The following is a 25737-nucleotide window of genomic DNA, read 5'->3' as shown; positions in this document are numbered from 1 at the left end:
AGCATATCTGGTATGCTTCGTACATTAAAATACAACTTTGAAGAAAAAGAACATTCATTTTTCTTTGGATTGTCACAGAGTAGGTTAAAGACCTGTATCAAATCTACCATTCTGTTCCAAATCGGAAAAGTTTTATATTTATGTATTTTTAAAAAGTAATTCCTTTTATTCATTCTATATCACCTTTTAAAAACTACACAGAACATTTAAAAAAAATTCCTCATCCTATCATAACCCTTTAATATTTTAAACTAAGATACCAATTAAAGATTGGAAATAATCTTATTCAAAAAGAGAGACTGATTTTCATCTTAGGACCACTCCAATCTAACTAAAAGAAAAAGGCTACTAACTAAACTGAACTTCTTGATTCTGTGCAAAATTAAAGTAAAAAGCTAACTTAAGTTGTTCTTACTATAACCCTAGCTCCACTGCCCTCTGCTGGGTGAGCTACCTAACTACACCACACAAATTGTTACTGCCTTAAGAGAGGCCTTTACTACAAGTAGGTGCTCAGGAACTATGTAGGAGAGACATTGCAGGATGGGAGTGAAGAAGACTGCAGAAGAAAAAGCTGCACCTATCCACTCATTCATCTAGCCAGATACTTTTACGCATCTGTAAGCACTACAACTACACATCGTGTCACATGTGTTTAATTTGGGGGCACAATACTTAACACCGACAGAACTTCTGAGCACTCTTGAGTGCATGTCATGGTTAGACACTGTGGTGACAGAGACAAAAAATCCCTGGCCTCAGGAAGTTGATAGTCTAGTGATGGAGATAAATGAACAGATGGAGTACATGAGGTAGTGGTTAAGTGCCACTGCAAGATATAAAGTAGAGCAAGGGAAGGGAACAGGAATCCAGTTTTAAATAGGGTAGTCAGAGAAGGCTCTCTGAGGAGGTGACATTTAATTAGGGAGGAAGTGAGGAAGCAGACTATAGGAATTCCTGGAGGAAGGGCATTCTAGACAAAAAGACTGGCAAGGACTCTTAGGGAGAATAAGCCTGCCACAAAGCACCACAGCAAAGCAGGGAGCCTGGTGCAAGAGAGGAGGTGAGAGGGGCAGGCAGGAGCCCGATCATGTAGGTTGTAGGTCATGGTGAGAACACTGAAGTTCTAGGATGTGATTACCTATCAGAAGGTTCAAGTAGGATGATGAAGTGACCTAAGTGGGAGAAGGAAGGGGGACTGTCACCAGGCCACAGCAACAGTCCAAGAGAAACGGAGTGGTGGCTTGGATGACAAATGTAGCAGCAGAAAAAAGAAATGAGTGGATTCAAAAGATATCCAGGAACTGTTTTCTAATTCTCCAATAGGTTCATTCAGGGATCTAAGATCAAGATTCAAACTTCTGGCTCCTTAATCACTATTTCTCAAAACATGCTGAAAATACAGTGGCTCAACATCATATCTAAAGGACAAAAATATCCACAAAATCACAAAATACTTCATTTGTTGACCATCCGCTATTACTTTCATTCAAAGATAAAATTCTTTAAATTTTGCTACCTGTTAAAAAACTTGAAACGCAAGTAATCTGAGTTTCCTACTTCTTGGGTGAATTTACATAGGCTGTCATACAAAGCCACAGTTCCAAAGTGACTTTAAACATTACAATCCACTTAAAGGCCGATTTTTTTAGGTCACTCTTCTAATTAGTGAAGCAACTAAGTTACGGGTATAGAAAGGCTCTGTCAAAGTGATGCTAGCCCCTTATTACCTCACCACCAATTAACACTGCCACACCTAAGAAACTGGGGATCAAAGACCCTATTTAAATCCAGTGCAATGCACTAAAAACTGTCAGGGATGTTCCATCCCAGTTTTAGCATTTTAGTCCCAGATTAACTCCTTAACCTCTGTATTGGAGACTTAAAAGCATAATAGTCTGTGTTCCTGACTTAGAACAAAACCTACTCAAAATTAAGACATTGGGCTTCCCTGGTGGCACAGTGGTTGGGAGTCCGCCTGCCGATGCAGGGGACACGGGTTCGTGCCCCGGTCCGGGAAGATCCCACATGCCACGGAGCGGCTGGGCCCGTGAGCCATGGCTGCTGGGCCTGCGCGTCCGGAGTCTGTGCTCCGCAACGGGAGAGGCCACAACAATGAGAGGCCCACGTACCACCAAAAAAAAAAAAAAATTAAGACATGACTTTAATAAAACATGCTTAGAGAATACTTTGTTCTTTAAATATTTAATTACCATCAATAAAGATCCTCTAAAGAAATATTTGAGTAGAAAAATCCTGAAATCCACATATACCTCATACATATATGACATAATAAACAACATATGAACATGGGTGCAAAATCCCAGGAATATCTGGTGGCCCAGTAATCTCATGATACTGTGCTTTCACACAGAATGTAACTGACTGTTGTCCAACCACCAGCCCCTGTTCTCAAATAGGAGGACAAAGTTTGGTGGGAGGGAGGCAGGCAGTGAATTCAGAGAGGGTAAGGTTGAGACCAGACAGACAACCCCATCTCGGTAAGGGAATAGTTGGTGGAGGATTTGTCAGCCTCCCCACGATTCTTCTGGTCCAATCTCTGAATAGGTGAAGGAATAAACACCAAATAAGCAGGAGATTCCTAATGTCCATATGGCTGTTCCAAAGGTCCCAGCCAAAGACAGGATGCAGGATCTTCCCCATGGTATCTAACATTGGCAGACAAAGACCACTGGTGGGTGCCTCGCACAGAACAGGCATTCAGTATTTGTTGAACAAATGAATTCCTTAGGTAAAAAATGCTTTGCTAGATGTAACTAGTGATATTACTGAAAAAAAAATCTTTGGGTATGAAAATGTAAGTCTTTGTTCCCAAAATGCATAATGATAATTTTATGATGATATCAACTGCCCAAAATTATGCCAATATATTATTACTTTAAAAACTATATGGAGGTCAGATCAAGATGCCAAAGTAGGAGGACATGGAGCTCACCTCTCCTGACAAACATACCAAAATACATCTATGTGTGGAACAATTCACACAGAAAACCAACCGGAAACTTGGCAAAAGAACTCCTATACAACTGAAATGGCAAGGAAGATTTCCACATAACTGGGTAGGATGGAAAAGAAGCAAAAGTTGGGGCCTCTGCCCCTGGAAGGGATCTGAAAGGAAGAGAAGATCCGCACAGGTGAACCCTCCTCCTGGGGTGTGAGCAGGCTGAGCCACAGACTGGGCATCCCAGGCCCGGGATCCTACACAGAGGAGACAAGCCTGGTTGGTTGCTGGGAAAACTGCTGGGGCAGATAGAAGGGCTGGAGAAGCCTAAACTCTGTTCTTGAGGAGTGCATGCATGCTGGCTTGCCAGCAATCAGGGTGGAGAGGGCCTCGCACTGGTGGCTGCCCCCTCGCTGCACTCCCAAATCCAAGCAGGGAGAAAACCCTGGGCCCTGCTCACTCCACATCACATCTTGGCACAAGAGCTCAGCCAGCCAGACCCTGGGAAAAGACTCATTCTTGCTACACAGAGACAGTCCGGGGGGCCAGGGGTGACCCAGGTCGGGCAGCAACGGCCACTGTAAGCACATGCACAGGCAGTGCCACTGGAACACACTGCAGTCAGTCTCCTGGCCAAGCAAGCACCCTGGCCTCACCCACTCCACAACCTGGCACTGGATCTGGGGCAGACAGGTCCTGGGAAGACTGCCACTGAGGCAGCCCAGACCTCTGGTGGCAGAACAGCCACCTCAATTCCTGCAGCCACACGCCCCAACCTCCAGCCCCAGCTTAGCAAACGCTCCGGCCCCACCCACTCCAAGCCACAGCCCCGCACTAGATCTGGGACAAACACAATGGGGGAAGAGACGGGACCTTGGGCTGTGTGTGAGCAGAGCCATAGACACCTACACAGGCACCACCTCGGTCCTCTGTGAGCTCACGGGCCTCACTTGCTTCAGCACTCCCCTCCTTTGGGGCAGAGCACACACTCAAGGGGAAGGGAGCCTGACTGAGCCTGACCCTCAGAGCTTCTATTCCAGCAACTGGGGATCAGGCTCCCCCCTTATCAGTGTGGTCACAGCCACAGGGCAGAGAGGAAGTCCTGCCTCACACCCTGCACAGGATTTAGATCCTCCAACACCAGCCACACCCCCTATCAACGTGATAGTGGCCAGCACACTCTGAGGGAAGACGTGGCTGGCATCCATATCAAAACCAGCCCCTACACCCAAGACTTTGGACACACACGGTCTACACAGGGATGCTCCCACATAAAAACACCCCTTCAAGACCAAAATAGATAACTTTCTCCTAAGTTCATAGAGACAGAGAAAGTTAAGTAAAATGAAAAGGCAGAGGAAGTAGCACCAATTAAAAGAGTAAGAGGAATTCCCTGAAAGAATAAATAACGAAACAGGGTTCATCAGTCTACCAGACCCTGAGTCTAAAAAGTTGGTAATAAAAATACTAACTGAGGGCTTCCCTGGTGGCGCAGTGGTTGAGGGTCCACCTGCTGATGCAGGGGACACGGGTTCGTGCCCCGGTCCGGGAGGATCCCATGTGCCGCGGAGTGGCTGGGCCCGTGAGCCATGGCCGCGGAGCCTGTGCTCCACAACGGGAGAGGCCACAACAGTGAGAGGCCCAAGCACCGCCAAAAAAAAAACAAACAAAAAAAAAAACTAACTGAATTAAGAAAGATGATTGCTATGAACGCAGATCACATTAAGAAGGAACTAGAAACCCTAAAGATGAACCAGTCAAAAATAGATAATTCAATTTCGCAGATGAAAAACAATCCAGAAGCAATGAACAGCCAACTAAATGACACAGGAGAACGAATAAGTGACCTGCAAGATGGAATAATGGAAATCACCCAATCAGAACAGTAGAATGAAAAATTTAAAAACATGAAAGCAACATATGAGATCTATGGGATAATATAAAACAGATCAACCTACACATAACTGGGGTTCCAGAAGGAGAAAAAAGAGAGAAGGGGATCGAAAATGTAATTAAAGAAATTATGGCTGAAAACTTCCCAAACCTGAAGAAGGAAACAGATATCCAGGTACAGGAAGGATGGAGGCTACCAAACAAGATGAACCCAAAGAGACCCACACCAAGACATGTCATAGAGGTTCGAGGGGGAAGATGGCGGAAGAGTAAGACGCGGAGATCACCTTCCTCCCCAGAGACACACCAGAAATTCATCTACACGTGGAACAACTCCTACAGAACACCTACTGAACGCTGGCAGAAGACCTCAGACCCCCAAAAGGCAAGAAACTCCCCACGTACCTGGGTAGGGCAAAAGAAAAAACAGAGACAAAAGAATAGGGACGGGGCCTGCACCAGTGGGAGGGAGCCATGAAGGAGGAAAGGTTTTCACACACTAGAAGCCCCTTCGCGGGCGGAGACTGGGAGTGGCGGAGGGGGAAGCTTCGGAGCCACGGAGGAGAGCACAGCAACAGGGGTGCAGAGGGCAAAGTGGAGAGATTCCAGCACAGAGGATCGGTGCCGACCAGCACTCACCAGCCCGAGAGGCTTGTCTGCTCGCCCGCTTGGGCAGGCGGGGGCTGGGAGCTGAGGCTCGGGCTTCGGTCGGAGCGCAGGGAGAGGACTGGGGTTTGCGGCGTGAACACAGCCTGCATGGGTTAGTGCACCACGGCTGGCCAGCAGGGACTCCAGGAAAAAGTCTGCACCTGCCGAACAGACAAGAGACGTTTTCTTCCCTCTTTGTATCCTGGTGCGCGAGGAGAGGGCATTAAGAGCGCTGCTTAAAGGAGCTCCAGAGACGGGCGTGAGCCGCGGCTAAAAGCGTGGAGCCCAGAGACGGGTGTGGGACGCTGGGGCTGCTGCTGCCGCCGCCAAGAGGCCTGTGTGCGAGTGCAGGTCACTGTCCACGCCCCCTTTCCGGGGAGCCTATGCATCCCGCCACTGCCGGGGTCCCGGGGACGGCTTCCCCGGGAGAGCACATGGCACATGGCACGCCTCGGGCTGGTGCAACATCACGCCGGCCTCTGTCGCCGCAGACTCGCCCCGCACTCCGTAACCCCTCCCTCCCCCCCGGCCTGAGTGAGCCAGAGTCCCCGAAGCAGCTGCTCCTTTAACCCCGTAGTGTCTGAGCGAAGAACAGAGGCCCTCGGGCGACCTACACACAGAGGCGGGGCCAATTCCAAAGCTGAGACCCGGGAGCTGTGAGAATAAAGAAGAGAAAGGGAAATCTCTCCCTGCAGCCTCAGAAGCAGCAGATTAAAGCTCCACAATCAACTTGATGTACCCTGCATCTGCGGAATACATGAATAGACAATGAATCATCCCAAATTGAGGAGCCGTGTGGATGAAAGGCTCTTGGTGCTGCAGCCAGTAGTCAGTGCTGTGCCTCTGAGGTGGGAGAGCCAATTTCAGGACACTGGTCCACAAGAGACCTCCCAGCTCCACATAATATCAAATGGCGAAAATCACCCAGAGATCTCCATCTCAACACCAGCACCCAGCTCCACTCAACGACCAGCAAGCTACAGTGTTGGACACCCTATGCCAAACAACTAGCAAGACAGGAACACAACGCCACCCATTAGCAGAGAGGCTGCCTAAAATCATAATAAGGCCACAGACACCCCAAAACACACCACCAGACGTGGACCTGTCCAACAGAAAGACAAGATCGAGCCTCATCCACCAGAACACAGGCACCAGTCCCCTCCAACAGGAAGTCTACACAACCCACTGAAACAACCTTAGCCACTGGGGACAGACACCAAAACCAACGGGAACTACAAACCTGCAGCCTGCAAAAAGGAGACCCCAAACACAGTAAGATAAGCAAAATGAGAAGACAGAAAAACACACAGCAGGTGAAGGAGAAAGATAAAAACCCACCAGACCTAACAAATGAAGAGCAAACAGGCAGTCTACCGTAAAAAGCATTCAGAATAATAATAGTAAAGATGATCCAAAATCTTGGAAATAGAATAGACAAAATGCAAGAAACAGTTAACAAGGACCTAGAAGAACTAAAGATGAATCAAGCATCGATTAAAAACACAATAAATGAAATGAAAAATACTCTAGATGGGATCAATAGCAGAATAACTGAGGCAGAAGAACGGATAAGTGACGTGGAAGATAAAATAGTGGAAATAACTGCTGCAGAGCAGAATAAAGAAAAAATAATGAAAAGAACTGAGGACAGTCTCAGAGACCTCTGGGACAACATTAAACGCACCAACATTCGAATTATAGGGGTTCCAGAAGAAGAAGAGAAAAAGAAAGGGACTGAGAAAATATTTGAAGAGATTATAGATGAAAACTTCCCTAATATGGGAAAGGAAATAGTTAATCAAGTCCAGGAGGCACAGAGGGTCCCATACAGAATAAATCCAAGGAGAAATATGCCAAGACACATATTAATCAAACTGTCAAAAATTAAACACAAAGAAAACATATTAAAAGCAGCAAGGCAAAAACAACAAATAACACACAAGGGAATCCCCATAAGGTTAACAGCTGATCTTTCAGCAGAAACTCTACAAGCCAGAAGGGAGTGGCCAGACATAATTAAAGTGATGAAGGAGAAAAACCTGCAACCAAGATTACTCTACCCAGCAAGGATCTCATTCAGATTTGATGGAGAAATTAAAACCTTTACAGACAAGCAAAAGCTGAGAGAGTTCAGCACCACCAAACCAGCTTTACAACAAATGCTAAAGGAACTTCAGGCAAGAAACACAACAGAAGGAAAATACCTACAATAACGAACCCAAAACAATTAAGAAAATGGGAATAGGAACATACATATCGATATTACCTTAATGTAAATGGACTAAATGCTCCCACCAAAAGACACAGATTGGCTGAATGGATACAAAAACAAGACCCATATATATCCTGTCTACAAGAGACACACTTCAGACCTAGGGACACATACACACTGAAAGTACGGGATGGAAAAAGATATCCCATGCAAATGGAAATCAAAAGAAAGCTGGAGTAGCAAGTCTCATATCAGACAAAATAGACTTTAAAATAAAGACTATTAGAAGAGACAAAGAAGGACACTGCATAATGATAAAGGGATCGACCCAAGAAGAAGATATAACAATTGTAAATATTTATGCACCCAACATAAGAGCACCTCAATACATAAGGCAAATACTAACAGCCATAAAAGGGGAAATCGACAATAACACAATCAGAGTAGGGGACTTTAACACCCCACTTTCACCAATGGACAGATCATCCAAAATGAAAATAAATAAGGAAACACAAGCTTTAAATGATACATTAAACAAGATGGACTTAATTGATATTTATAGGACATTCCATCCAAAAACAACAGAATACATATTTTTCTCAAGTGCTCACGGAACATTCTCCAGCATAGATCATATCTTGGGTCACAAAACAAGCCTTGGTAAATTTAAGAAAATTGAAATTGTATCAAGTATCTTTTCCGACCACAATGCTATGAGACTAGATATCAATTACAGGAAAAGATCTGTTAAAAATACAAACACATGGAGGCTAAACAATACACTACTTAATAACCAAGTGATCACTGAAGAAATCAAAGAGAAAATTAAAAAATACCTAGAAACAAATGACAATGGAGACATGACGACCCAAAACCTATGGGATGCAGCAAAAGCAGTTCCAAGAGGGAAGTTTATAGCAATACAATCCCACCTTAAGAAACAGGAAACATCTCGAGTAAACAACCTGACCTTGCGCCTAAAGCAATTAGAGAAAGAAGAACAAAAATCCCCCAAAGTTAGCAGAAGGAAAGAAATCATAAAGATCAGATCAGAAATAAATGAAAAAGAAATGAAGGAAATGACAGCAAAGATCAATAAAACTAAAAGCTGGTTCTTTGAGAAGATAAACAAAATTGGTAAAACATTAGCCAAACTCATCAAAAAGAAAAGGGAGAAGACTCAAATCAATAGAATCAGAAATGAAAAAGGAGAAGTAACAACTGACACTGCAGAAATACAAAAGATCATGAGAGATTACTACAAGCAATTCTATGCCAATAAAATGGACAACATGGAAGAAATGGACAAATTCTTAGAAATGCACAACCTGCCAAGACTGAATCAGGAAGAAATAGAAAATATGAACAGACCAATCACAAGCACTGAAATTGAAACTGTGATAAAAAATCTTCCAACAAACAAAAGCCCAGGACCAGATGGCTTCACAGGCGAATTCTATCAAACATTTAGAGAAGAGCTAACACGTATCCTTCTCAAACTCTTCCAAAATATAGCAGAGAGAGGAACACTTCCAAAGTCATTCTACGAGGCCACCATCACCTTGATACCAAAACCAGGCAAGGATGTCACAAAGAAAGAAAACTACAGGCCAATATCACTGATGAACATAGATGCAAAAATCCTCAACAAAATACTAGCAAACAGAACCCAACAGCACATTAAAAGGATCATACACCATGATCAAGTGGGGTTTATTCCAGGAATGCAAGGATTCTTCAATATACGCAAATTAATCAACGTGATACACCATATTAACAAATTGAAGGAGAAACACCATATGATCATCTCAATAGATGCAGAGAAAGCTTTCGACAAAATTCAACACCCATTTATGATAAAAACCCTGCAGAAAGTAGGCAGAGAGGGAACTTTCCTCAACATAATAAAGGCCATATATGACAAACCCACAGCCAACATTGTCCTCAATGGTGAAAAACTGAAACCATTTCCACTAAGATAAACCCACACACATATATGGTCATCTTATCTTTGATAAAGGAGGCAGGAATGTACAGTGGAGAAAGGACAGCCTCTTCAATAAGTGGTGCTGGGAAAACTGGACAGGTACATGTAAAAGTATGAGATTAGATCACTCCCTAACACCATACACAAAAATAAGCTCAAAATTGATTAAAGACCTAAATGTAAGGCCAGAAACTATCAAACTCTTAGAGGGAAACACAGGCAGAACACTCTATGACATAAATCACAGCAAGATCCTTTTGGACCCACCTCCTAGAGAAATGGAAATAAAAACAAAAATAAACAAATGGGACCTAATGAAACTTCAAAGCTTTTGAACAGCAAAGGAAACCATAAACAAGACCAAAAGACAACCCTCAGAATGGGAGAAAATATTTGCAAATGAAGCAACTGACAAAGGATTACTCTCCAAAATTTATAAGCAGCTCATGCAGGACAATAGCAAAAAAACAAACAACCCAATCCAAAAATGGGCAGAAGACCTAAATAGACATTTCTCCAAAGAAGATATACAGACTACCAACAAACACATGAAAGAATGCTCAACATCATTAATCACTAGAGAAATGCAAATCAAAACTACAATGAGATATTATCTCACACCAGTCAGAATGGCCATCATCAAAAAATCTACAAACAATAAATGCTGGAGAGGGTGTGGAGAAAAGAGAACACTCTTGCACTGCTGGTGGGAATGTGATTTGGTACAGCCACTATGGAGAACAGTATGGAGGTTCCTTAAAAAACTACAAATAGAACTACCATATGACCCAGCAATCCCACTACCAGGCATATACCCTGAGAAAACCATAATTCAAAAAGAGAAATGTACCAAAATGTTCAGTGCAGCTCTATTTACAATAGCCCGGAGATGGAAACAACCTAAGTGTCCATCATCGGATGAATGGATACAGAAGATGTGGCACATATATACAAAGGAATATTACTCAGCCATAAAAAGAAATGAGGGCCTCCCTGGTGGCGCAGTGGTTGAGAGTCCGCCTGCTGATGCAGGGGATACGGGTTCGTGCCCCGGTCTGGGAGGATCCCATATGCCGCGGAGCGGCTGGGCCCATGAGCCATGGCTGCTGAGCCTGCGCATCCGGAGCCTGTGCTCCGCAACGGGAGAGGCCACAACAGTGAGAGGCCCGCATACCACAAAAAAAAAAAAAAAAAAAAAAAAAAAAAGAAATGAAATTGAGCTATATGTAATGAGGTGGATAGACCTAGAGTCTGTCATACAGAAGAGTGAAGTAAGTCAGAAAGAGAAAGACAAATATCGTATGCTAACACATATATATGGAATTTAAGGGAAAAAAAATGTCATGAAGAACCTAGGGGTAAAACAGGAATAAAGACCCAGACCTACTTGAGAATGGACTTGAGGATATGGGGAGGGGGAAGGGTAAGCTGTGACAAAGCGAGAGAGAGGCATGGACATATATACACGACCAAACGTAAGGTAGATAGCTGGTGGGAAGCAGCCGCATAGCACAGGGAGATCAGCTTGGTGCTTTGTGACCACCTGGAGGGGTGGGATAGGGAGGTTGGGAGGGAGGGAGACGCAAGAGGGAAGGGATATGGGAACAGATGTATGTGTATAACAGATTCACTTTGTTATAAAGCAGAAACTAAAAAAAAAAAAAAAAGACATGTCATAGTTAAAATGGCAAAAGTTAAATATAAAGAGAGGATTCTAAAGGTAATGAAAGAAAAAGAGTCAGTTACGAGGGAACCCCCCTAAGGTTATAAGCTGATTTCTCTGCAGAAACTTTGCAGACCAGAAGGGAGTGGCATGATATATGCAAATTCCTGAAAGGGTAAAACCTGCAACCTATGATACTCTACCCAGCAAGACTATCACTTAGAATAGAAAGAGAGACAGAGAATTTCTCAGACAAGCAAAAAGTAAAAAAATTCAGCAATACTAAACCTACACTATAAGAAATACTGAAGGGTCTTCTCTAAATGGAAAAAAAGAATCTATAGGAAAGGGAAAATCGCAATAGGAAAGGCAAATATAAAGTAAGGATTGAAGATCACTTAAATAAATCAGTACATAGATTAAAAAAGAAACAGAAAATGTAAAAGCGATTTTAACTACAATAAGCAGTAAAAGAATAAGCATGAAGATGTAAAATAGTACACCAAAATCACAAAATGTGGAGGAGGGGAGTAAAAAATGTAGATCTTTTAGAATGTGTTTGGACTTGAGTAACTTAGTTTAAAGCAAGTAGATATTGTTATGGATCAACATACATGAACTCCATGGTAACCACAAATCAAAAACATACAACAGATTCACAAACAAGCAAAAAGAAAGGAACTCAAGCATCCTACAAAAGAAACTCACCAAACCACAAAATGAAAAAGAACAAAGTAGAACTGGAAAACAAGGAATAAAATAGCAATAAGTACATACATATCAATAATTATCTTAAATGTCAATGGACTAAATGCTCTAATCAAAAGACATAGAGGAGGGGGTGGTGCCTGGAGATCCTGATGGGACCGTGTCTCTCTTGGTTCTTCCTATTTTGGCGTCTGTGCTGACATAACTTTTGCATTATGGCTGTTTAATCTCAGTTATTGCTTATATCCTTGCCTCGTGAGCAACCCTTAAACATAAGGAAAATGGGGCTTTAAAGAGGAGATTCCCTCTGACGGGAGGATGAGGAAAGGCTTGCGGGCGGTGGTGAGTTCGAGGTGCTGCCTTCATAATGCGGATCCTTATTTTCCCATCAGGGGTTGTTACTTTACTCTCGCAGAGGGTTTTCCTACCTGCGATTTCTTCCAATAAAATACGTCTTATAAGCAACCACTGTATTTGCTTTCCTAAAACAATTCCCACCAGGACACTGCCTTGATCAGAAACCACGGGACTTCCCGTGTGGTGCTCAGAGTCTTACACATCACGGATCTTTCTAACCTGACCTCTCACAGCTCCCCTTAATGCAGCACTTTCTCCTGCATTGAGCTTGGGCATTGCCACCTGCTAAAAAAAAAAAAAAAAAAAAAAAAAGACATAGAGTGGCTATTGTATAAAAAAATGAGAACCTGCAATATGCTGCCTAAAAGAGACTCACTTCAGGGCAAAAGACATATCAGATTGAAAGTGAAAGGATGGAAAAAGATATTTCATACAAATGGAAATGACAAGAAGCTGGGGGTAGTAATACTCATATCAGACAAAACAGACTTTAAAACAAAGGCCAGGGGCTTCCCTGGTTGCGCCGTGGTTGGGAATCTGCCTGCCAATGTAGGGGACATGGGTTCGAGCCCTGGTCGAGGAAGATCCCACATGCCACGGAGCAACGAAACCCGTGCACCACAACTACTAAGCCTGCGCTCTAGAGCCCGCAAGCCACAACCACTGAAGCCCACGCGCCTAGAGCCCGTGCTGCGCAACAAGAGAAGCCACAGCAATGAGAAGCCTGCTCGCTGCAACTAGAAAAAGCCCGCCCACAGCAACAAAGATCCAACGCAGCCAAAAATAAATAAAATAAATTTTTTAAAAAATCAAACAAACAAAGGCCATAAGGAAAGACAAACGAGAGTATTATATAATAATAAAGGGATCAATACAAGGAAAGGATATTACACTTGTTAACATATACACACCCAATACAGGAGCACCTAAATATATAAAGCAAATACTAACAGACATAAAGGGAGCAATTGACAGGAACACAGTAACAGTAGGAGACTTTAACACCCCACTGATATCAAAGGACTGATCATCCAGACAGAAAATCAATAAGGCAACAGAGGTCCTAAATGACACAAATGACCTGCTGGACTTAACTGATATGTATAGGACACTACATCCAAAAAAAAGCAGAAAACACATTCTTTTTAAGCATGCATGGAATGTTCTCTAGGCTGGACCACATACTAAGACACAAAACAGCCTCGAAAAATTTAAGGCGGTAGAAATTATATCAAGCATCTTTCATGAACATAATGGTATAAAACTAGAAATCATCTACAGAAAGAAAAACGAGAAAAACACAAAGATACGGAGAATAAACAACATGGTTTTAAAAAAACCAGTGAGTCAATGATGAAATCAAAGAAGAAATAAGAAAATACCTGAAGACAAACAACAATGAAAACAACCTTACAAGATTTATGGGATACAGTAAAAGTAGTTCTAAGAGGGAAGTTCATAGTGATACAAGCCTTCCCCAAGAAACAAGGAAAATCTCAAATAAAAACTTAACTTATCACCTAAAAGAATTAGAAGAAAAACCAACAAAGCTCAAAGTCAACATAAGGAAAGAAATAATAAAGATCAGAGAGGGAATAAATAAAATAGAGATCAAAAAACAATAGAAAAGATCAGTAAAACCAAGAATTGGTTTTTTTTAAAAGATAAACAAAAGTGAAAAACCTCTAGGCAGGCTCACCAGGAAGAAATGAGAGAGGACTCAAATAAACAAAATAAGAAATGAAAGAGGAGAAGTTACAACTGATACCACAGAAATACAAAAAAAAAAAAAAATCATTCAAAGCAATCTACAGATTTAGTGCAATCCCTATCAAAATACCCATAACATTTTTCACAGAATTAGAACAAAAAAACCCTAAAATTTATAAGGAACCACAAAAGACCCAGAACTGCTAAAGCAATCCTGAGAAAAACGAACAAAGCTGGAGGTATAACCCTTCCAGACTTCAGACTATACTACAAAGCTACAGTACTCAAAACAGCATGGTACTGGCACAAATACACACACATAGATAAATGGAACAAAATAGAGAGCGCAGAAATAAACCCACACACCTATGGTCAGTTAATCCACAACAAAGGAGACAAGAATGTACAATAGAGAAAAGACAATCTCATCAACAAGTGGTGTTGCAAAAGCTGGACAGCTATATGTAAAACAATGAAATTAGAATATTCCCTCACACCATATACAAAAATAAACTCAAAATGGTTTAAAGACCTAAATATACGACATGACACCATGAAAGTCCTAAAAGAGAACACAGGCAAAATATTTTTTGACATAAATCTCAGCAATTATTTTCTTAGGTCAGTCTCCCAAGGCAAAAGAAATAAAAAGTAAAATAAACAAATGGGACCTAATGAAAGTTAAAAGCTCTTGCACAACAAAGGAAACCATCAACAAAATGAAAACCTACAGAATGGGAGAAAATATTTGCAATGATGCAACTGACAAGGGGTTAATATCAAAAATATATTTATAAACAGCTCATATAATATCAAAAAAACAAATGACCCAATAAAAAATTGGGCAGAAGACCCAAATAGACATTTTTCCAAAGACATACAGATGACTAACAAGCACATGAAACACCACTAATTATTAAAGAAATGCAAATCAAAACCACAATGAGGTATCACCTCACTGAGTTATCACAGTCAGAATGGCTATCATCGAACAGTCTATAAATAATAAATACTGGAGAGGATGTGGAGAAAAAGGAACGCTTGAACACTGTTGGTGGTAATGTAAACTGGTGCAGCCACTATGGAAAATAGTATGGAGGTTCCTTAAAGAACTAAAAATAGAACTACCACATGATTGAGCAATTCCACTCCTGGGTATATATCCAGAAAACATGAAAACTCTAATTCGAAAAGATACACGCACCACAATGTTCACAGCAGCACTATTGATTACATAATAGCCAAGACAGGGAAGCAACCCAACAGATGACTGGCTTAAGAAGATGTGACATATACACACATACACATACAATGGAATATTACTCACCACACACACAAAACAAAATCACCATTTGCAGCAACATGGATGGATTTATGGAATCTTATGCTTAGTGAAATAAGTCAGAGAAAGACAAATGCTATATGATATCACTTATATGTGGAATCTAAAAAAATAACACAAATGAATCTATATACAAAACAGAAACACTCACAGATATAGAAAACAAACTTATGTTTACCAAAGGGGGAGAATGAAGGGGAAGGACAAATTACGAGTATGGGATTAACAGATACGAACTACTATACATAAAACAGATAAGCAACAAGGATTTACTGTACAGCATAGGGAATTATACCAAAATCTTGTAATAACCTACAATGGAATATATATGCAAAACCCCCCAAATCACTATGCTGTACATGTAAAACTAACAAAATATTGTAAGTCAACAATACTTCAATTTAAAAGAAAAAAGAACTCTATGGAACTTATATCTAAGATCTACCAAGATAGTATACAGGTCGACCAAGCAAAAACTGGACCATTGGGCTTCCCTGGTGGCGGAGTGGTTGAGAGCCCGCCTGCCGATGCAGGGGACGTGGGTTCGTGCCCCGGTCTGGGAGGATCCCGCATGCCACAGAGCGGCTGGGCCCGTGAGCCATGGCTGCTGAGCCTGCGCATCTGGAGCCTGTGCTCCACAACGGGAGAGGCCACAACAGTGAGAGGCCCGCGTACCGCAAAAAGAAAAACAAAAAAACCTGGACCATTATTTAGTATAGATTTTGCAGAAAACATAACTTTATTAATGATAATGCTGCTTAAGCTAAAAAAAACTATCTGAAAATACTTTACCAAATAATCATATAATTTCCCTTTTTAATTGGTTGTGGGTACAATTTTATAACTAACATTATAACACAAAGCACCCTTGTTGCTAGCTTGCCTTGTTTTACAACAATTTTATGCTAATTTATATATTGATACAATACTAATAACTAATAAGATATAGTAAGTATTATGGTAAGATTATTGATTCTGAAATACTAGAAAGCTTCATATGATGAAATATCTTAGGTATTATCACTGAATTTTTAAAAACAGGATATTGCTTTTAAACTTTTAAAATCATGTTTATTTAGCTTATTTTAAAAATATATAAATTCTAAAAATACATCATACCAAGAGTAACCGATAAGGACTTTTTACACCTTCCAGTTCCGCCTACATTCCCAAGACGCATCCCTGACACCAATGATATCACTGGGCATAGGGGTAGGGGGTTGGGGCAGCCTCTGAGACAGTCACTGAGGAGGGACCACACCTCAATGTAAGTCAAGTTACAGTTAGAGCTTAGTCATAGAATAATATGTCTACCACAGGCATCTTTCCTTACACTTAAATTATTCTTCCATTTTTTCCCTAAAGCCTTTCTTTCCTCTATCTCTAGTTCCCGAATAAGCCCTCATCCTAAACACTCATTTATTTTGCTTTTTTTTCTCTCTTGTTCCACTGGTGTAATGTTAAGAGTTTATGTTCAGTAAACTATCTTCTGGAGAAGAAAAATCAAAACATGATCAAAGATAAGACTTTACCAAGTTTAAAATTTAAGACTCTAAAAACCTAAGTGGTTTAATCATCGGTTGCCCAAAAGCATTCTTTGTTTCTTTTCCAAGATGATGATGATTCTTCATACATTTCCTAAAAAAGCAGAACCATAATAAGAATTTAAAGGAGAGCATTTTAATAAATGCAAATATATCTGAATAAATCAGGCAAATGAATATCACAACTATTTATATCTGCTCCTCTTTTAACAATCCAATGGCCATTGCATAAGGCATTGAGAGCAAACAAACGAATAAACATGCTCCCTACACTCAAGGACTCAGTCGAGTAGGAGAAACGAAAGACAAGAAGCCTTAACAAGACAAGGCGCAAACACAGAAAGGAATAAACAATTAATTCCACTTGGGATCATGACAGGAGACAGCCTGGGCAAGCTTATGTAGGGAAAATGGAAGGTCTTTCAACATTTTTTCTTTCCAGACACACCTACTACTTCCACATTTCTAAATATGCGTTTCCAAAGGCTGAAGGGATATTTCCATTAGCTTTGAAATTAAGAGACCACCACAAAGGTTCCTAAACAGGTCTGAGCTGCATGCTGGTGGCAAACACCCTGTAAGTGTGTGCCCTACCCACCTGCCCATCCCTTGCCTGTATCACAGATGATCTCAAAGCATGGGCTGAAACCAGAACCAGACTAGAATTCAGATAATTTTTGGACAGAAGGGGAATAAGAATATATCACTTTCTCTTCTCACTCTCTAGTCAGATTCTATTTCTGCAGGGATAGAAATCCTAATTCAGTTGTCCTCTGAACACCTGTACACCCTCCCACCCTCTACAGACAGAGAAGTAAATAGAAAGCCCAGCCAGTTCTTGAAGCATCACAATGAGAGTATACCCCCAACTCCTACCCACTCCCTTATTTGGGGGGCCTACCATCTCATCTACTTTGTCAGCTGGCTGTCCATTCTTTGCTCCAAGGCAAAGAATCTCTTTCAGCCAGGCTCACAATTCATTCTGGAATACTCTTCCTACCTTGCTCTCTCCAGGGTCTCATGGTCTATCAAAATTGTGGCAGCCTTGTTCACAGCAAAGCAACCAGATGTCTGAGCTTCACTAGGACAGATTCCTTTCACATATCCTACCCTCTAATCCCTAAGTATCCCCTTATAACAATGGGTTTCAGTTTTTATCCAGAAAATATGGTCACTAAATTTCACAGGTGCTGGTTCAGAGTCCAATTTGCTCATCTCACCACTGGTCCTTCACTCTGGCCTTCTGCTCTACTGGGCAGTGAATCCATTCCTCAGCTCTGCTATCAGCCACAATGCTGTGGGCAATGTGAGGCTCTTCAGTGTCATTACACTTTTCTGAGAATACAGAGTGATCCCACTGTTGAGGTTACTCCACCAGGGGAGAAATCAGGGAGCTGGGCCTTTTCATATCTTCAGAATGCTCTATTTAAGAAGGGACTTGTTTGCTTTTATTGATGGGTTTGATGTATGGACGGAAAACAAGATAGAATTTCCTACTTAGGTTTTTAAATCCACTTACTATGCATTTTCTCCAAGGAGGCAATATCCCACTTTTCTTTTCCTAAAATGAAGGAGTTCTAGGAGAAGGCTCTTTTGCCTTGAGAAGTCTCTATTTTAGCCAGTGACTAAATAGCCATGCATTACTCCTGCTCTCCAAAGGAAAGACCCTCTAACTCAAGGGAATTCTAATATAAGGGATAATACTTCATATATGAGCCACTGGAACGTTCTAGACTAGGAATTCTAACTGTTACCACTTGTTGAGGTCTTCTCCAGGCCATGCATTCTTTGGGGCACATATTTTTCATGCTTAATAAATTTTGCAAAGGAGATTATTACATAAACATCCTATTTCCTAAAAAAAGAAAACAAGATCCTATAAAGTCAGGGAAGTACATACTCTGTATGTACTCTTCTTCCTTGTTCTTTAAAAATTCCTGAGAAAAATCATGTCCAAAGACAAAATTAGATATTTTCCTAACTTACCTTTTTCCATATGGGCACCTTGGCTTTTAAAGTATCAATGGCATAGCTCACAGCTTCGAGGGATGCAGTCCTATGGGCTGAGGACACAGCAATGATAATGCTTGCTTCTGACACTGGAACTAAGCTTTAACAAAATGAAGGAAAAAATTCATCATCTCCTCTGAAGCTACATGTTAAAAAATCTACTAGACATGTGAAAAAAAATAAAAATTCCAGTGAAGCATTCCTAGAACTAAATATCCAGTTCTGTTTTACCTAAACATCCCATTTAGTTAGAAAACAGTAATTCATCCCAGTTGCGTTTAGCAGGAGGTGCCAAGCTTGTGACTAATCTGTAAGCATGTATCCACTAAATTTACTGAATGGGCAACAAGATGAAAAGTACCTCACTGATTCAACAAATATCTGATCAAACAAACAAGGCACAGTGCCAGGTAATGCCTAGAAATACAAACTAATCGCATGATAAATATAATGTAGAATTTAAAGTATTAAATAGCAATGAATAGTAAATAACAGACTTGATAACATTAATAAAATTATAGTTACCAATAACAAAGTAATAACTAATAGATGATAGATTTAGTCCCATTGCTGGGTTCTTTTCAAAGCCTGGAACTCCACTCTTCTTAGTGATACAAAACAGCAAACTAATCTAATGACCTTAAAAGGTTTTTACATCAAAAAAATCTCAGACTGTCATATAAACAGGGTACAGACTACAAAACAGTTCTGAAAAGGTCTCATGGCCTTTAGCACACATCAGCACAGGCTGTTGGGAACAGGGCCAAAGAATCTTGCACATTTGGACTTCGTTACAGCATCAGCCATTCTCCAAATGCTACAATGTAACAAGCAGCCTTAAAGGCACTGTCTGCCAGAATGATAAACAAACCTTCCTCTCAGGGTAACACAGGATGAAAATGAAAGATTCCAGAATCAGAATTAGTACAAAGGCGGAAAACGACTATACTTAAACTTTTAAACTGATTAAGAAAATCATACCCAAGCCGATGGAACACTGCTATGTGTTTGATTGGCCATTTCTGCCTAATGTCACTACAAATTCTTCTGACTTCATTTTCTGCCATTGGTAGATATGCTTCATACTCTAAGCTAATGACTTTTTTCCCTTCGAAGTTATTCCTTGTAGTTCCTAAAATTTAAAAAAAAAATTACAAAATAAGCTTTCTTCCTACAGTAGAAAAAGCACACTAATAAAATAAAAAACAATTAGAATTTGATCCTTAAAAGGAAAATATTATGTTCCCAGGATTATCAGAATTCTCTCTGCTAATAATGACTTTTGGTCTACTTTTTTTTTAATAGACAAGTAGCATACCAATTTGTCTAAAAATTACTTTGAAATTTTCTAAACACAAAAACTTGATTAGAAAATCAAGATAATCATCACAAAGATGAGGAAATAAAATGACACTGATTAGCCAGGTTTACTAAAAACATTCAAATGACAAACCAGTATATATTCCCTTTGTAACAATTAGAATTTGACCCTTAAAAGGAAAATATTATGTTCCCAGGATTATCAGAATTCTCTCTGCTAATAATGACTTTTAGTCTACTTTTTTTTTTTTTTTTTTTTGCCTTTAACATAGGTTAATTTGAAGATTACTGAAACAAAACAAGAACTAAAAAAATTTCTACTCACCACCATGGGTAATCTTGGCTAACTGCTCCGTATCTTAAAATCCTCTTACTATTAACACTGAACATTAGAAACTCCTGCTAATTTCTACTGTCTTGTATAGTCAATAGATGCTATGAAAATTATAACTCACCTACAAATAGGGATACTGCACCACAGAATGGAGAAATCACCAGCTGTGAGACTTCATCTACTGAAAGTTGCTCAGATGTGAATTTTATTATATCTTTCGATTTCTCTTCAACTTCATTTATATCTTTCCTGGAAATAAAATATTACCAAACCTTTACATTGGTACTAGAGTAAAAACACCGAACTTATAGGCTATGTTCCAATTTATATATTTTTTCTACATTAGATGCGTTAGGAGGCATGATTTGATCTGAATGATAAAAATAAGCAAGTGTAGGGCTTCCCTGGTGGCGCAGTGGTTGAGAGTCCGCCTGCCAATGCAGGGGACAAAGGTTCGTGCCCTGGTCTGGGAAGATCCCACATGCCACGGAGCGGCTGGGCCCGTGAGCCATGGCCGCTGAGCCCGGGCGTCCGGAGCCTGTGCTCCGCAACGGGAAAGGCCACAACAGTGAGAGGCCCGCGTACCAGGAAAAAAAAAAAAAAAGCAAGTGTAAAATTTGAGCAAAACTCAGTAATTTTACAAATATCCCTAAGGAATCAAGCATAGTATAAAAAGGAACTTACCATTAACATGATCACTTAAAATGAAATCTATTTCATTTGCCAACGTATTCCAAACTCTGGAATTGCTACTCATCTCCTGCATCCACACACACATCACCTCTAGCCACTGGATTACCAGGCACCACACCCAGAACTGCCTTTTTCTTTACCCAAAAAAGGAGGGCAAACAGAATGATGACTCCACAGGAACTGGGTTCATTTCATAATCAGGCACAACCTCAGTTAAGTAACTGAGGAAATAAAGGAATTGACTGCACGCCTATTCACCAGATGCTGTACAAGTCCTTTGCCATGCATTTCTCACTTCATTCATCAAGCGTTTATTTCGTACTCACTAAGGGTCAGAGACTAAGCCCACACACTGGATACAGACCAGGAAACAAAAGACCTGGCTCCGGCGCTCAGGGCACTTATGCTAGAGGAGGAACAAAGCAATAAATAAGAATTACAAATAGGGATAACTTATGGAAACAAACAGCATTCTGAGACAGAGCATGGGGGCTGGGGAAGTTGTGTTTAAGATAAGAGGGCCATGCTACTGAAAAAAAGCCATTCAGATGCTACTGGATTCCAAGATGCTTCAACCTCCTGTACATGTCACCTGAGCTTCTTCCACTTCATCTTGCAAAACGATACAGGTAACCCAAACACCGTCTGTGAACTTCAGACCACACTGAGTTCCCACAACTTGATTCTATAATAACATAGATTCTAAAACTGCATGTTACAAATCCTGTCAAACACACTCAAATCATACACAATGCTGCTGAGTATCTTCCTAGTCTTCCCAAAGAACAGCTCTAACTATCACACACAAACACACACCTAAGGCAGCCCATTGTTTTCTGAATAAATTACAAACTCAAAAAAAAAATAGTATTTTTCTATATCATGGTGGTGATATGGTGACCACAGTTTCCAAATAAAACTGAGATACATATCTAACAGAGAATTATTTCCAAATAATAGGACTAAGAAAATCCAATCTCTATCAACATGCCAGGCAATTGGCTTTACAATATTTATTCTTCACTTCTGGGGCACTACCCTCCAGAAGAGTGGGGAAGAAATGGGCGAAAAACATAAATAAGCATCCTTGGCTTGTTCTTTTCTTTAATAAAACCAAAGTTTTGCCATCCAATATGATATTTACTTGATTTTGGAGAAAAACACTATCAAATTAAGAAAGTTTTCTTTCATTCCTAACTTATAAGAGTTTTCAATTAGAGATGATTATTAATTTCTACATTATTTATTTCTCAGTTGACAAATTAAGCCTCATTCTGTCTGCCTCTCCAGACTATACTAAGAAGTGTTCTTCAGTATGGAGAAGCCTTAAAAAACTAAAAATAGAACTACCATACAACCCAGCAATCCCACTACTGGGCATATACCCTTAGAAAACCATAATTCAAAAAGAGTCATGCACCACAATGTTCATTGCAGCTCTATTTACAATAGCCAGGACATGCAAGCAACCTAACCTGTCCATTGACAGATGAATGGATAAAGAAGATGTGGCACATATATAAAATGGAATATTACTCAGCCATAAAAAAATGAAATTGAGTTATCTGTAGTGAGGTGGATGGACCTAGAGTCTGTCATACAGAGGGAAGTAAGTCAGAAAGAGAAAAACAAATACCATATGCTAAAACATATATATGGAATCTAAAAAAAAAAAAATGGTTCTGAAGAACCTAAGGGCAGGACAGGAATAAAGACACAGACATACACAATGGACTTGAGGACACGGGGAGGGGGAAGTGTAAGCTGGGACAAAGTGAGAGAGTGGCATGGACATATATACACTACCAAATGTAAAACAGATAGCTAGTGGGAAGCAGCCACATAGCACAGGGAGATGAGCTCGGTGCTTTGTGACCACCTAGAGGGGTGGGGTAGGGAGGGTGGGAGGGAGATGCAAGAGGGAGGAGATATGAGGATATATGTATACATAGAACTGATTCACTTTGTTATAAAGCAGAAACTAACACACCATTGTAAAGCAATTATACTCCAATAAAGATATTAAAAAAATAAACAAATAATAAAAATAATAATGGGTTAAATTTTTTTAAAAAACAGAAATGTTCTTACACATTATCCTACTCAGACGTGGCTTACTTTATTTGGAAAGATGGAAAGATGACACGGGTCCTAGACCCACTAGCAATATAACTATAATAATAAAGCTGTTTTTTATACCTGGAAAATGGTAAGCGTTTTTCACGAAGAGTGATCTTTTTACTTTCCAGCTATGCAATTTTTCTACATTTCTCTGTGCCCAGGAGAGCTATTATCCAGTATTAATAAGCATATTTGTGGAAAAGTACACAGAGAGTCCAATAATAATCTGAGTTCAAATGTTGGCTCTGCCACTTATTAGCTATGTGATCTTAGACAAGTTTTTTAACTTCTCCCTCCTGCAAAATAGGAGTATTAAAACTCCAGTGTCTAGCGCTGTGCCCGACACAAAATCTCAATAAACCATGTTAAATCAATAGAATGAACAAATCAAGAGGACATTAAACTGCTTACAACCAACTGATGCAGAGATGATAGGTATTTATAAGTCCATCTGCAGCAATAAAGAGTTGCTGCTTTACCAAGAGTTGGTGCAGACAGCCTTACAAAGAGTATACAGTTAAAGGAAACCATATGTAAGTTACTATCTGTATGATCCTTCTCCACAAGATTGGCTAAGAAAAACCTATCTCACATACCCAGGTGGCTCAAAAGCACTATCCTCCACTAATGGGGGGGATAATGGCAATTTCGTCTCCTGATTGAAGCAGGAGGAGCTGATCTCCAAGCTCGACATATTCTTGACGAACAGCAAATATCACCTGATTTCTGACGTCAGCCAATCTGAAGGGAAAAAAGTATAATTAGATGTATCAATGCTGTTAGACCCCAAATCTCCTCAGCTGCAATCAAAATTACATAAATATTATTTTATGAAGCATCATCTGCAAAATCACTAATTAAACTCCTATTTTGCAGAGAAAGGATATATCTATCCTGAAGAACATACTTATTCACCACAAAGAATGCAGTAAACTGCTAACAACTCTTTACTGGATGTTGGGTGTCTTGGGGAATTAAAGAAACAAACAAAAAAACACTAGACTGGAGACAACATTCAGACCAGGTCAAAAAAAAAAAAAAAAAGACAATTTCTTAATCAGTACATGCCCTCCCCAGGAGCTTTCCATCTAAGCATACAAGTATATTAAGTATAGCATGAAAGGTTCCAAAACACCAGGTGCCTCTCAGCAGGTATAATGTTAAAGGTAAAGTAGGCAGAGGCCCCACTACGTTTCATTGATTATCAGGGCATTTTAAGAACTTAAAAAGATATGAAATCAAGAAGGAATAGTTTTCTTTATGAACATACATTGTGGGCTGTCTTTTACACAGCACTAAGACTTCCAAGTTAAACATTCACACAATTTAAGTGACACTACTAATATACCTGGAACACGTTCAAATAGGCCACTTTTATATTTTGTTCCAAAAAAGACTCATTGAGGTACGAACAACAGCAGTAAAATGATACATTTTCAAGAACCAGAAAAAAAATCAAATATTGTAAAAACTCAAATTCAGCAGCAGCTGTTTGTTATCTTTCATTTTTCTTTCAATCTTAAAAATTTATATTTTGAGTTCTCTAAAGAAGGGGCAGGACATAAAAGTTTAAAGCACACATTTTTAACAGGACACGTGACAATTTCATTTAACGTTACAAAAATGCAGAATCTACATTTTCAGTATTTTGTAAATTATAAAAGCAAATATAAGGGCTTCCCTGGTGGCGCAGTGGTTGAGAGTCCGCCTGCCGATGCAGGGGACACGGGTTCGTGCCCCGGTCTGGGAGGATCCCACATGCCGCGGAGCGGCTTGGCCCGTGAGCCATGGCCATTGAGCCTGCATGTCCGGAGCCTGTGCTCCGCAACGGGAGAGGCCACAACAGTGAGAGGCCCACATACCGCAAAAAAAAAAAAAAAAAAAAAAAGCAAATATAATCATGTCCCTTTGGGAGTATCACAGCTCACTGTGTTTTTTAAGTAAAATATCTTTAACCTTTATTAAGGAATTTTGCATTTTTAAATACTAGAACTTAAGTTTTCAGAAAAAATACAACTAATGATCCTTTTGACATTAAACATGGAAATCTAAGTTAACTTTTAACTTTTATCATTTACTCACACATTTTTAAATATTAAAAAGTGTTAATCATATACATTCTGCAAATTTTTAACTACCCAGGATGGCGCGTTTCTAACTCATTCCACAGCTGCAATGCTTTTATTTCTTGCGGCACAGAAATGGTCTCTGAGCGAATTCCTGTTATTTC

The 25737-nt window shown here is 40.2% G+C and overlaps 1 protein-coding gene across 2 annotated transcripts in view; it reads right to left on the bottom strand.

Annotated features, from left to right (window-relative positions):
- Positions 1-24215, bottom strand: part of MOCS2 (molybdenum cofactor synthesis 2) — a 43877-nt gene extending 19662 nt beyond the window's left edge. The window contains exons 1-5 of one of the 2 annotated variants that reach the window (XM_079702709.1): positions 24104-24215; positions 20815-20942; positions 20021-20171; positions 19016-19139; positions 17000-17123 (exon numbers count right to left, since the gene is read on the bottom strand). In XM_079702709.1, the coding sequence (XP_079558835.1) occupies positions 17055-17123; positions 19016-19139; positions 20021-20171; positions 20815-20942; positions 24104-24201 (570 nt within the window). In that variant the 5' untranslated portion in view covers positions 24202-24215 and the 3' untranslated portion in view covers positions 17000-17054. Of the gene's footprint in view, positions 1-16999; positions 17124-19015; positions 19140-20020; positions 20172-20814; positions 20943-24103 lie in introns of those variants that run through there. The other variant, XM_079702710.1, reaches the window with a different exon arrangement.
- Positions 24216-25737: the final 1522 nt, after the last annotated feature.

Source organism: Hyperoodon ampullatus, assembly GCF_949752795.1.
Source record: "Hyperoodon ampullatus genome assembly, chromosome: 4".
NCBI lineage: Eukaryota > Metazoa > Chordata > Mammalia > Artiodactyla > Ziphiidae > Hyperoodon > Hyperoodon ampullatus.
Note: the sequence above shows the minus strand (reverse complement) of the source record. Positions and strands in the feature narration are given on the sequence as shown.